The 13,096-nt window shown below is 45.9% G+C and overlaps 1 protein-coding gene across 2 annotated transcripts; it reads left to right on the top strand.

Moving 5' to 3' along the window:
- Window positions 1-9,956: 9,956 nt before the first annotated feature.
- Window positions 9,957-12,786, top strand: LOC120311112 (zinc finger protein 501-like). Of its 2 annotated transcripts, none has more exons than XM_039350280.1 (2): window positions 9,957-10,383; window positions 11,467-12,786. In XM_039350280.1, the coding sequence occupies exon 2, from the start codon at window positions 11,512-11,514 to the stop codon at window positions 12,541-12,543; it is 1,032 nt and encodes a 343-aa protein (XP_039206214.1). In that variant the 5' UTR covers window positions 9,957-10,383; window positions 11,467-11,511; the 3' UTR covers window positions 12,544-12,786. The 2 variants fall into 2 exon arrangements, with proteins under 2 accessions (XP_039206214.1, XP_039206213.1); XM_039350279.1 differs by having other exon boundaries at window positions 9,957-10,548.
- The last annotated feature ends 310 nt before the right edge of the window (window positions 12,787-13,096 follow it).

Raw genomic sequence — 13,096 nt, 5'->3', positions numbered from 1 at the left:
TCCCAGAATTCCACAGCCAGCAATGCTGGCTGTGGAATTCTGGGCGTTGAAGTCCACATGCCTTAAAATTGTCAAGGTTGAGAAACACTGTTTTAGAGACCGAGTGCCCAAAAACTGCCCCCCCTCTGCCCCTGCTCTGCCCACCCATAGGGCCACTCGCCACAGATCGCCCAGGCAGCCTTGCAGCGCCATGGTGGCCACGCCCTCCACCCGCACCCCACAGCATCATCTGCACGTGATGGGGCGTGAGGGCGGAGTCTTGCCCCTGCTGCCCGGCTGCCATGTGCTTGGCTGCGCTGCTCTGCGTGGGCTGCACCTGGGAGAGCCTCTCCTCCGGGCAGGGTGCTGGTTGTGGGGGTTGTGGGGGGAGGCGGGGCTGGGGCAACAGAGAGGGCTCCGAGTGCCACCTCTGACATGCGTGCCATAGGTTCGCCACCACTACACTAAGCTGTCGGATTCAATGAGTCTTCAGTCTGAATCAGCAAGGTTATTACCAAATGTTTCCTCCCACTCTCTTGCTTGCGCCAATACTCACACAGTGTTACATATAGTTGGTACACTAAGCTTAATGATGGAACTTGAATAAACTATGTCATCGGGCATCTATGAGGTGTTTATGGTCCATATCTTTCTCATGCACTGAGTTTTCCCACAGTCTGTCCATCTGTTTCCCAAGGCAAGATTTCCCATTAATTTCAGATATAAATACATCTCTACACAGGAAATAACTTTCTCTACACCGGGAGGGTACCATACTGGATCTCACCAGTAAACAGTGGGGGGACCTGGGGCTCTGGATTGGTGGGTATTGAAGCCTAATCCCCATAGTGACTACCATTAATTTAGAGCACAGCTCGGTGTGTAAGTGTGTGTATGTGTCCCTGTGAGTCACTTTTCCTCCCCCCAAAAGGGTAATGTATCATTTTAAAGCAACCATGCTGTTAAAGTGAATGGAGATTTATAATAATTAAATTGGCATAGTATCTAAGCATTTCCCTGGTGAATGAAAATTAAAAAATAAAGTAAAATCCAGCTTATTATGTTCAGTTTGCCTCTTTCTACTTTTCTGTTCTAAATTCCACCACCGACCGTACTTCAAGGGCAGACATGGGCATTTTACAGCCCCTGGGCCACATCTGGCCTCTTGGCTGTCTCTGTCTGGCCCCTTCTAATTTCAGTTGGAAATTAGAAATCAAATGTAAAGAAGAATATGCCATGCACATAGTACAATTGCATTGCCTTTACTGTATTTTGAAGATGACTGCTTTTTATTTTCAATTTATGTATTTGTGTGCATGCATACATACGAATCTTCACAGCCCTATTGATTTGGCCCTCCTTAACAGTCCAATTTCTTATGTGGTCCCTTGGGAAAATGTATTGCCCACCCATGTACTAGGGGCTCACTTCTTTGATTATTAAGCCGTACATACATAACATTCGTGCTACTCCCTTTTGGGGTAAGCAACATTACACAAAGGGCAGAAACGATGATGTCCTTTTTTGCAACCCAGAGAAATGGTAGGCAAGGGCACCAGCATCAGTCACAGTTATGCCATGTGCACCATTTCTTCCTAATGGAAATAAAAAGGCAAGTCATATTTTGCATATTTTGGCCCGGATCCCCCAAATGCAACTGAAGAATGTGTAGCTTATTCTATGCCGAGATCTTGAATTTAGACAGTGACCTGCAAATCAATACAACTGGTATTTGCATCACACCAATGGTAAAGGGCAGCATGCTGACTCTCCGCAGTGGGCAGAAGGAATTACAGGTAGCACAGTCATTTAGTGACAGTTCAAAATTAGGGAGGACCCCCAAACACATGTTACTTACAACCCAATCACTAAGTCGTGGCTGCTGCTGCACCCTCATGGTTGCTCCAGAAAGGTCCACAGAGGTTTGCAGCAATCCAGAACTTGTGTTAAGAGAAACAGCTTGTTCCCTGGGTTGCGTGGCATGATCTCAGAAGTGGCCACCATTTTCAAAGCACCCACAATTCAGCGAGGCTGCCCCCCAAAAGAGCAGCTGCTTCTGGGATCACACCATACAGACCAGGAACAAAGAGGCTTCCCTAATGCCAGCGCCCGAGAGAGGTAAGTGTGTAATGGGTGATGTGGGGTGAGGAGGAGGGTGTGGGGCCCGGAGGGGTGGGAAGTAGGTCCAAGGCCTGTAGGGTCCAAAGCCGAGCACCGGGTGCCAAAGAGTGGGAGAGGCCTTGTGAGGCCTGGGAAGGGCCGATGCTAGGCCTCCCAGGGGCCTCCCCTGGAGGCACCCGATGCTCCACTTAATGACCCATGTGTTCATTTAACAACCATATTGTGGAGAACAGGGATGGAGCTTATAAGTGAGGCGATTACACGGACACTTCACTTAGTGGCCGCTACAACTTCTGACCACAGTGTGCAGGCTCCATTGCGGTCATGAGTGGATGGCTGCCTGTACCCTGAGGGATAGGAAGAAGAGCTGAAGCCAAGACAAGGGTCAGATATATGAAATCTAACTTAATAAAATATGAAATAATGAAATAAAAATATTCTTGAAAGGAAGGATTAGAGGAAATCATTGTTCAGAAAAGAACAACATCCAACCCCAGCTTTGCTTTATTCCCCTCATTCTTAGGTTTTCTCTATGCTTTGTTTCCAATTTAAAAAAATAGTAAAATGTATAAATCTTATCTCTGCCTCAGTGATCATCTACAGCAGGGGTCTTCAAACTTGGCCCTTTTATGACTTGTGGACTTCAACTCCCAGAATTCCTCAGCCAGCTGGCTGAGGAATTCTGGGAGTTGAAGTCCACAAGTCATAAAAGGGCTAAGTTTGAAGACCCCTAATCTACAGCAAAGGTTTCATCACTAACTTTGGGTTCTTGAAAATGCTCCTATTTTGGAGAAGGAGTGTGGAGCTATACAGGTAGTCCTCGACTTATGACGACAGTGGAGTTCAAAATTTATGTTGCTAAGTGAGACATTGGTTAAGTGAGTTTTGCCCCATTTTACAACCTTTCTTGCCACAGTTGTTAAATGAATCACTGCTGTTGTTAGTAACATGGTTATTAAGTGAATTTAGTTTCCCTATTGACTTTGCTTGTCAGACGGTCACAAGAGGAATACCACCACCGTCATCAATATGAATCAGTGGCCAAGCATTTTAATTTTGATCACCTGACCATGGAGATGCTGCAACATTCATACATCATAAGTCAATTTTTTCCGTGACGTGTAACTTTGAATGGTCACTAAATGAACTGTTGTAAGTCGAGGACCACTTTACTTTTTGATATTCCTTTCAGGAAATTGGTGGTCTGGTGAATATCTTAAGCCACGTCCTTCTGTTTTGGATGAATAAATGCAAAAGAATCCTTACCGGCTGTTTCCGTATTCAAAATCACGTTCAAAAACTATGTTCAACTTCATATGCATTGTGTGCTGTTTTTAATCAGCCCAATTGTGAGGAGAATATTCAAACCTGGAATGTTTTTCTCCCTCTCCCTGAGTGAACATTTCTATAATAAGCCTGATGCCTGGGTTTATGTATTCTGCTACACTGGGAGTCACTTAACAAGCCAGAGTTGGCTATATTTACACACTGCATGAAATTTAAACTGTGGTCTCCAATAAGCTAAGCATTCAGTGCAACAAGCCAAAATCAGCAAAGTACCCATAATTTATCCTGATACATGAACTGAGACAGAAGTTTTATTGTTTTTTTCCTGGACTGGGAATTTCTACCCTTGCAAGTATGTTCTGTACTTTTTCTGATGTATTTTGGAAAAATAAATTTAGACTCCATAACAAAACCTTGTCATACATCTAAGGTTCTTTCAGTGGAACCCCTGAAAAATGGTTTCTAAAAAGATAAGCAGGCAAGCAGAATTCTGATGTTTGGCTGTTATGCTTACTTGTATCCATGACATTATTCTTTTGTTTAAATTTGGCTCCAGTCTGAATCCAAGACACTTTTAGAGCACCGGCAATGTTTTTTGAGATCTCTTCTATGTTCTGCATTTGTAGCATTGTTTTATAACCCCTTGGCTGATGCTGTTTTATGGAGAATATCAAGCAACCATGGGAGTTATTTCTTCATGGTCTGCTGGGTGACCATTAGCTGTGAAAGAATTAAACAAACTAATGAAAGATAGGACTTGGCAGCTCCAGGTTATAATCTTCAGATATTCAGTTAGGCTTGCAGGCTTTTCCCATATAGCCCTTCAGCCACTACAAAACGCTTCAGCAAATGTGTCTGATCTAATCAGGCTATAGATAGGTTGGTGGTCTGAGGAAGCCAACTGAAGAAAGTTTTGCTCCTCAGGAAAGGTAGTGACAGACTTATATCCTCCAGTGCAGGGGTGTCAAACTCAATTTCATTGAGGGCCGCATCAGCATTGCGGTTGCCCTGGGGGGGGGCAGGGTGTGTGTGGCCAAGGTGAGTGCAGCCTACTGGGTGGGTGTGGATGGAGTGGGTGTGGCCTGCTGGGTGGGCATGGCCAGCTCTACATAGTTCGCGTCAAGGGTACCTGTGGGGACCTGGGCAGGAGTGGGACAGATCTGAGGGTCTCTGGCAGAAGGGGGTGGGACCGGGGCAAGTGCCAAGGCATGGTCCATTTCTTCATTCCTCACAAAGGGTGACACTTCCCCAGCATGCATCCAGGGGACGAGGCTGACGCGGCAGGGGCTGGTTCCTCACTGTTTCTAGACAGCCTTGTGGAGCTAAGATTGAATGCGTTTCAGCATAGATGGCCACCACAAAATTGTATATTGGCTCCCTCCCAGCTGGCCTGGGCCAGGGCCAAGACAGTGGGGGCCGTTCCCTCACTGTTTCCAGGATGGCTTCGCGGGCCACATGAAACCACTTCACGGGCTGCATCCAGCCTCCGGGCCTTGTGTTTGACATGTCTGCTCCGGTGGCTTTATGAAATACAGTCTGGGCAAATTCCCTGAGCTTTGTACCTCTTTGATACATTAGTTTTATCTCTAAGACAACTTATCCCAGGCTCCTTTTCTTCAATAACTGAAGCATAGAAAGGATTTGCAATTTACATGCAAGTAGTCGTTGATTTACAACCACAGCTAAGGCCAAAATTTCCATTGCTAAGCAAGGCAGTTGTTAAGCAAATTGTACCCAGTTTTTATGATCGTTTTTGCCACCATTCTTAAGCAAATCACTGCAGTACAATGAATTATGTGATCATCAAGTGAATCCAGATTTCCAGATTGACTTTAAAGGTTAGAAGCCAACTGGGAAAGTCATAAATGGTACACAATCCTGGGATGCGGCAACTGTTATAAATACCTGCTGCTTGCTGAGTGCCAGGATGTTGATCACTTGTCTGTAGGGATGCTTTCACAATTATAAGTGCAAGGACTGGTTGTAAGTCACTTTTTTCAGTAGTGTTGTAACTTTGAACAGTCAATAAACAAATGGTCATAAGTCAAGGACCACCTGCATAACTTGTGTGAGTTGAATGTTATAGAAACTGTTATTCACTTTATACCAGGGGTCTTCAAACTTGGCCCTTTTATGACTTGTGGACTTCAACTCCCAGAATTCCTCAGCCAGGCATGCCTGGCTGAGGAATTCTGGGAGTTGAAGTCCACAAGTCATAAAAGGGCCAGGTTTGAAGACCCCTGCTTTATACTTTAGATGGGGGAATAACATTCTTGACAGTTTTCCCTTTCCTTATTCAAACTTCATTCTCTAAACAGAGGTGGATGCAAACATATTTAGGGGAGACATAACATAACGGGCATTTTCATAAAGCTGCCCTTGTCTCCCCAAATAATCACTTCATTCCTAAAACTGTTCTTGCAAGAAGCAGATGTTAAAATGACTAGAGACAGTTTGTGCACTTCCAGTCAATCTCAATGGGTTATTTTAAAGCAAGGAACAAAAATAATTTGTTAAATTATTATTAATACAGTATTAAAAGTAGTCTTTGATTTAGGACCACAATTGAGGCCAAAATTTATGTTGCTAAGCGAGATGGTTGCTAAGGGAGTTTTGCCCCATTTCTTGCCACAATTGTTAAGTGAATCACTGCAGTTGTTAAGTTAGTAACAAGGTTGTAAAATGAATCTGGCTTCCCCATTGAGTTTGCTGGTCAGAAAGCCGCAAAAGGTGATCCCATGACTTGGGGATACTGCAACCATCATAAGTACATGTCAGTTTCCAAGCCTCTTAATTTTAATCACATGACCACGAGGATGCTGCAAAGGTTGTAAGTGTAAAAAATGGTCATAAGTCACTTTTTTCAGTACTGTTGTAACTTTGAATGGTCACTAAACAAATTGTTGTAATTCGAGGACTACCTGTATTATCCAAAGGCCTGCAGCATGAGGTGCAAGGATTTGGGGAAAGAGGTGGGGAGAGCCATATCAGGAGATGAGAATTGGCAGTAATTCCTGCCAAAAGGAATGCAGACTCCCTTCTGCTTAAGTGGAGCTCAAGTGTTTCAATGAGATGGAAGAAAAACAGAGGCCCAAAGTCCCAAATTACATAAGTAGCAAGTGTATTGCTCCAGTAACATCTCACATGATGTACAGCAATCAGTGCGACAACTTTGAAACATATTGTACACGGCAGCACATAGTAGTCAACCTTTCACAAAGGTTGCAACACAAAAAATGGCGGGAGGGGAAGAGTTTTCAGGCAAAAGCACAAGGACAGATTGGATCACATGTTGTATGTTTTGTGAGTGAAGCAATAATCTCATTATCAGGATATTACACAAACAGAAATCCACCACTGCCTCCCCACCACCTGACCACCTCAAGAATTTTTATTTTTATTTTGGGGGGGCTGGGGAACTTTTCAATGCTGCTATTGGAAAACTGAGACAAACAAATGGTTATAAGTCAAGGATGTAATTAACTCAAATTCACCTAGTGCAGGGGTCTTCAAACTTGGCCCTTTTATGACTTGTGGACTTCAACTCCCAGAATTCCTCAGCCAGCCGGCTGAGGAATTCTGGGAGTTGAAGTCCACAAGTCATAAAAGGGCCAAGTTTGAAGACGCCTGATCTAGTGATTTTCCATGGCTGAGAATGGGCCTAAACCTTGGCATCCAAGAGCTGCCAAGGATTTGATCACCATGCCAGCATATACAGCAGATGGGCTTATTAGCTTTATGGTCAGATATTAATATTGGAAGCACACTACTTCAATAAAAATTTGAAGAATATTTGCATTACATTGAGAGGCACTTATGGGTGTATTCCACTCCTGATTTTAGATGGGCCCTGGAGAGAGAAAACACTCATGTAGATAATCTGAAATGAGATCAGTTGCTGGCAAATCAGGAAGGTGAGCTGTGTGCTTTTATATTTAAAACATCTTGCTTCTCCTTGGCCTCTGCACTTGAAAGTTCTCAAGCTGAAGGACTACAAAGAATCGAAGTTTGAAGTTGCAGCTAGAATGCTGGATTAGGTGCTGGCTTGGAAAGCAGGAGAACTTGGAAGCTAAGCTGGTCGGTTTCTTGATAGTTTGTAGCTTGACATTCTGTCTGGCTGTCACAATGAAAACAGATCTGAACCTTTCTTATTGTCCAGATGAGATCTGAATCTTTCATATTGTCCAGGCGGCTTGCACACAAAGGGTCTCAAATTCCATCGGCAGTAACAGAATTACTTGCAGGATTCACCCCAAATCTACATGCTTCACAGGCTTGGGTTCATGAATCTCACTTAGTCATAATGTGGGTTGCTTGATTTGCATCTACATTATTTCCCAAAGACGCTAGGCTTGAAAGCGGGAGATATTGAGTTCAAATCCTGCCTTAGTCATGAAAATCAGCTGGGTGACTTTGGGCTAGTCCCCCCCTCAGCCCAACCCACCTCACAGGTTGTTGTGGTGGGGAAAATAGGAGGAAGGTGCATTGGATTATGTTTGCCACCTTATTTGTAAAAACAATAAAGGTGGGATACAAATAAGTAAATATGGTCAACTGAAAAGGGGCAAGAAATGTAGGCTACAAAAATTCAGGTGGCCACTAGATGGCAGCCACATGCTAAGAGGGGGTGGGACAAGAATCAGAGTGGAAGCTTTAAAGAGAGGGATCCAAATTTATTTACAAAGCTTAAAGCTCTCCCTCCCTCACACTTTATTTATTTATTTATTTATTATTTATGAGACTTAAATACCGCTTTAAGTGCAAGCACTCTCTAAGCGGTGTACACCAGTAAGCAATGTATATATATATTTACATTGCCCCCAACAATCTGGGTCCTCATTTTATCTACCCCGGAAGGATGGAAGGCTGAGTCAACCTTGAGCCGGTGAGATTTGAACTGCTGACCTGCTGAACACAGTCAGCTAAAGGCTCAAGTAATTCAATGAATTTCCACAGTGGGGAAACTTGGAAACTTAATCCAATAAGCAATTACAAAATAAGGGCTTAAAGATCTTTATGATCTTGAAAAATGAAAGGCTTTTAACTGAATTGAAGTCCATAAATTGAGTCAGTTTGGTGTAGTCGTCTTCAAATTATTGAAATTTGAGTATTCTTTATTGGCCAAGTGTGACTGGACACACAAGGAATGTGTCTCCGCTGCATAAGCTCTCCATCTATATGCAAGCAACAATGTGCTAAATAATACATCATATGATACAATCATAAATCATAAAATACAACCAACAAGTGATAGTCATAAGATACCAATAGGAGTAGATAATAGGAAAGGTGAGAAGGATAATACAGGTAGTCCTCAACTTACAACCATAATTGAGCCCAAAATTTGTGTTGCTAAGAAATTTGTTAAGTGAGTTTTGCCCCATTTTACAACTTTTCTTACAACATTAGTTAAGTGAATCACTGCAGTTGTTAAATTAGTAACACAGTTGATAGGTGAATCTGGTTTCCCCATTGACTTTGCTGGTCAGAAGTTTACAAAAGGAGATCACATGACTCCGGGACATTGCAACCATCATAAATGTGAGTCAGTTGTCAAGCATCCCAATGTAAATCATGTGACCATGAGGATGCTGCAATGGTCATAAGTCACTTTTTTGGGATGTTGTAACTTCAAACAGTCACTAAACAAACTGTTGTAGGTTGATGACTACTTGCACATGATTCAAAATCCTTAGGCATAAGATAGTCCAGTGGGAATTAGGTGTTTAGCAGAGTGATAGCATGGGGGGAAAACACTGTCTAGTCCAGTGGTTCTCAACCTTTCTAATGCCGTGACCCCATAATACAGTTCCCCATGTTGTGGTGACCCCCCAACCACTTATACATCACCGGGTGCCAGGGGTGTGGCCAAAGAAAAGGGGAAAAAAATGGCGGACAGCCTTGTTTGGCGACCCCCGTGAAATGGTCGTTCGACCCCAAATGGGGTCCCAACCCAAAGGTTGAGAACCACTGGTCTAGTCGTTTTGGCATGCAATACCCTATAGCGGGGCTCCTGAGGAGAAATTTGGCCACTTTAAGATATGTGGACATCAACTACCCAAATTCTCCAACCCACATGAAGGAGTTGACTCCCCACATGTTAAAGTGGCCAAGTTTGAAAAACATAGTCTAGACTAGAGGTTAAGATGCTAGCTTAGAAACTGGGCGACCAGGAATTCTAGGCACGAAGTCTGTCTCTCAGTCCAACCCACCTCGCAGGGAAGTTGTTACAGGGGAGGGGGGAAGATGAAGAGGAGGAGGAGGGAGGCTGATGTACGCCGCCTTGAGTTGCACAAGAGAAACGCGAGATATGACCCCATTAAAAATCACTAAGCTTTATTTGAACTTCGCCTTCCATTAACTAATCAGGCGTCCGCAGAGAGGCGTGAGCGGGAGACCACAAGGGAAGCCTTTTCGGTATCTTCCGGCATTTCTGCTCCCCTCGAGAGGCGTGGGGGGGGCCTGACCCCTCCACAAATAGCCCCACGGACTATCCTGGAAGGCGATCGGGCCAAGCCTCTCCTGCCTCGCTGCAAACTTGTGGGGGTGGGGGTGGGGGGGGGAAGAGTCTCTGGCGCCGAGCTGGACCTGGGTGCTTTTCTCCTCCTTCAGGGAGGCGGAAAGCCGAGCCTTTGATCCCGGCGAAGAAGCCCGGACTCGGGGCGCGCCCACCCACGCCGCGCAACCGAGCCGGAGATCGGCGGCCGCGAGAGGGCTCCCTCGGTGGAAGAGGCGGCTCGCCCTCCGCCTCGCTTGCTTCGCCCTCCTCCCTCGCCGGCGAGGTTGGGCTTCCCAGGTTAGGCGCGGGTGCCGTTTCCTGCCACTCCTCCTCCGCTGCCAGCTCCGCAGAGCCTCAGCCGCTTGCCCGGTTTCTCGGCCGGTCCGCCCCCGGCGCAAGCCTCGACCGCGGCTTTGCGGCTGCGCCAGCCTCATCCGAGCGACTGACTTGCAGAGCGACGGCGCGAGCGTTTGGGTTCCGGAGCGCCTGCCTCTCTCGTAAGCCTCTCGTCCCGGTCTCCGCCGTGAGCGCGAGCCGGCTCCGGACAGGCAACAACGGCTTCCTTTTCCATCCAAGGAAGGGAGAGAGAGAGAGAGAGAGAGAGAGAGAGATCCGGCGCCTCGTCCTTTCTGCTTTGCTGTCCTTCCTGGCGCGTGATCCGAGTAAGCTTCGTCTCTCCTCTGTGCAGTTGTGGTGTTTGGTCTTCAGACAACCCGCTGCTTCCTCAGCTGGCTGCAGATAAAGAGGATGAGCAGGGCTTAATGCCACCTGCGCCTCAGGGTGCCTTTCAATATGGCCAAAGCCCGCGGGGGTGACGTTTTGCCCATTAAGATTCGCTTTGGCTGGAGTTTCTCCTTCTCTGGGGCTCTTAAAATGGACAGAAGCTTCTCAGGGTTTGGAAATGGGTCCCCTTCAACGCACGTGTGTTGGAACAGCGACCGCTGAGAACTGCAGGGTCCAGGCAGTGGGCAGAGTCCAAGTTAGGAAGGCAGCTTGATGCAAAAGTGGCAGCCCTGCTAGGGGAAATGGCCAGTGGCAGACAAAGAGTGTGAACAACCAATAACAGTCTGTGTAATGGACAACTGGAAATTTTGTCAATATGCAAATTTTCTAATATCACAGGTAGTCCTCAACAACTGAGCCCAAAATTTCCTTTACGAAGCAAGGCAGTTGCTAAATGAGTTTTGTCCCATTTTACAACACTTTTGCTACAGTTGTTAAGCAGAACATGTGGTTGTTAAGTGAATCGGGCCTCCCACATTGACTTTGCTTGTCGGAAGCCAACTGGAAAGGTTACAGATGGTGATCACATGATCCCAGGACAATGCACCTGTCATAAATACATCTCAGTTGCTCAGTGCCTGAGTGATTTGGGCCATGTACCACCAGGGGGGAATGCTGCAATGGTTGTAAGTGTAAAAACTGGTTGTAAGTCACTTTTCTCAGTGCTGTTGTAACTTTGAATGGTCACTAAATGAATGATTGTAAGTCAAGGACTACCTATATTAGGTTTTTGACACAACACATACTTGTTTGGAATTTATGTGGCTTTGTGATTTGTTGTCGTTGTCTTTGAACAGGTTAGGGAAATACAAGTGTGACCTGGGAGAAGAGTTCTCGGTTCCATGATGCCTCCGAAAAGGTCCCGAGGGAAACTCCCTCAGATAGCCACTCGTAAAAGACGCTCGAAGAGTCGGTGGAAGTCGGAGGAGCAGCAGAAGAGCAGCCTGCTTTTGGGAGAAGAGAAAGGGAAAGCAGGGAGCCCCAACAAAAAGGCCAGGAAGCGAAAGGGCACCACGGCCCCCCAGAGAAGTTACGCGGGGGAGAATCCTAACATCTGCACGGAGTGTGGGCAAACGTTCGCGCAGACTTTGGATTTGGTGAGCCACCAAAGGATCCATGCTGGAGAAAAGCCCTATAAATGCTCTGACTGTGGGAAAGCCTTCAGCATCAGTTCCAACCTGAGCAGGCACCAGAGGACTCACACCAGGGAGAAGCCCTATCTTTGCTCAGAGTGTGGGGAAAGCTTCACAGACAAGTCATCTTTGGATCAACATGTGCGAACCCATTCAGGGGAGACCCCCTTCCAGTGCATTGATTGTGGGAAAATGTTCCGGCAGAGTTCCCATCAGAAGCGGCCTCTGAGGAGCCCCCCAGGAAAACAGCAGAGCAGCTGCACTCCTTCAGAGACTACTGTGGTCACCACCAGCTCAGCTCCTGGCCGTGCTCAAAGACCCCGCATTTCTAAGAAGCAAGACTCTCCCTTTGAAATCCCCCACACGTGTGCCGAATGCTGGCAGAGCTTCAACCAGACCTCAGACCTGGTCAAGCATATGCGCATCCACACGGGCGAGAAGCCTTTTGAGTGCAGCCACTGCGGGAAGTGCTTCAACGTCAGCTCCAACCTCATCCGGCACAAGAGGATCCACACAGGGGAGAAACCTTACACCTGCTCCGTCTGTGGGAAGAGCTTCACCGACAAATCCACCCTCACCCAGCATAACCGCATCCATACGGGAGAGAAACCTTACACCTGTAGTTACTGCGGGAAAAGCTTCAGCCGGAGTTCTCACCACAAGAGGCACCAGCGGATCCACATGGGGGAAAATCCGGTCTCTCTCCTGCCTCTGTGGCCTTATCCTAACCAAATGTACTGAGAGCCCTTCTGTTGGGCAAGGCAGAATTTCCACTCCACATTTGCAGCTGATCGTTCAACCTGGGTTTCACCTGGGTGTTTGGATCCAGAGCAGGAATGATGCTTCACCTCTGGTGTGGAGCACACTCACTCTTCAGTAGTGGCCAAAATTGTGGAAACCTTTTGGGAAAAGTGTATTTTTGAGGTTTGATGGCTAATAACACTACTTTTTTTTTTTGGAGTAGTACCATGAAATTATATATCAATGGAAAGATAATTTAATCAAGTATGTAATGCAACATAGTTTGTTCAATTATCTGTACTGTATTCTATGAAAAGTTATAGCCAAATAACCAGAAAAAAGGAAGCACAACTTGCTTAGGTTGATATCAGGTAGCTTTCCTTCATCTGATTGTAGCCAATGAGCATGAGTGTTTAGAGAGCCAATTGAGTGGCATCTTGTTTTGGCAATGAGCCAATCAGATCACAGTAGGATTCAGTTATTGATGTCATGTATTGAAGCTGAGAGGAGGACATTTGTCGGTGTTATGTGATCGCTATCAAGTTGGTTGGGT

Source organism: Crotalus tigris, unplaced genomic scaffold, assembly GCF_016545835.1.
Source record: "Crotalus tigris isolate CLP2741 ecotype Arizona unplaced genomic scaffold, ASM1654583v1 scf7180000018317.730465, whole genome shotgun sequence".
Classification (NCBI taxonomy): Eukaryota; Metazoa; Chordata; class Lepidosauria; order Squamata; family Viperidae; genus Crotalus; species Crotalus tigris.
This window is presented reverse-complemented; position numbering and strand designations above follow the sequence as displayed.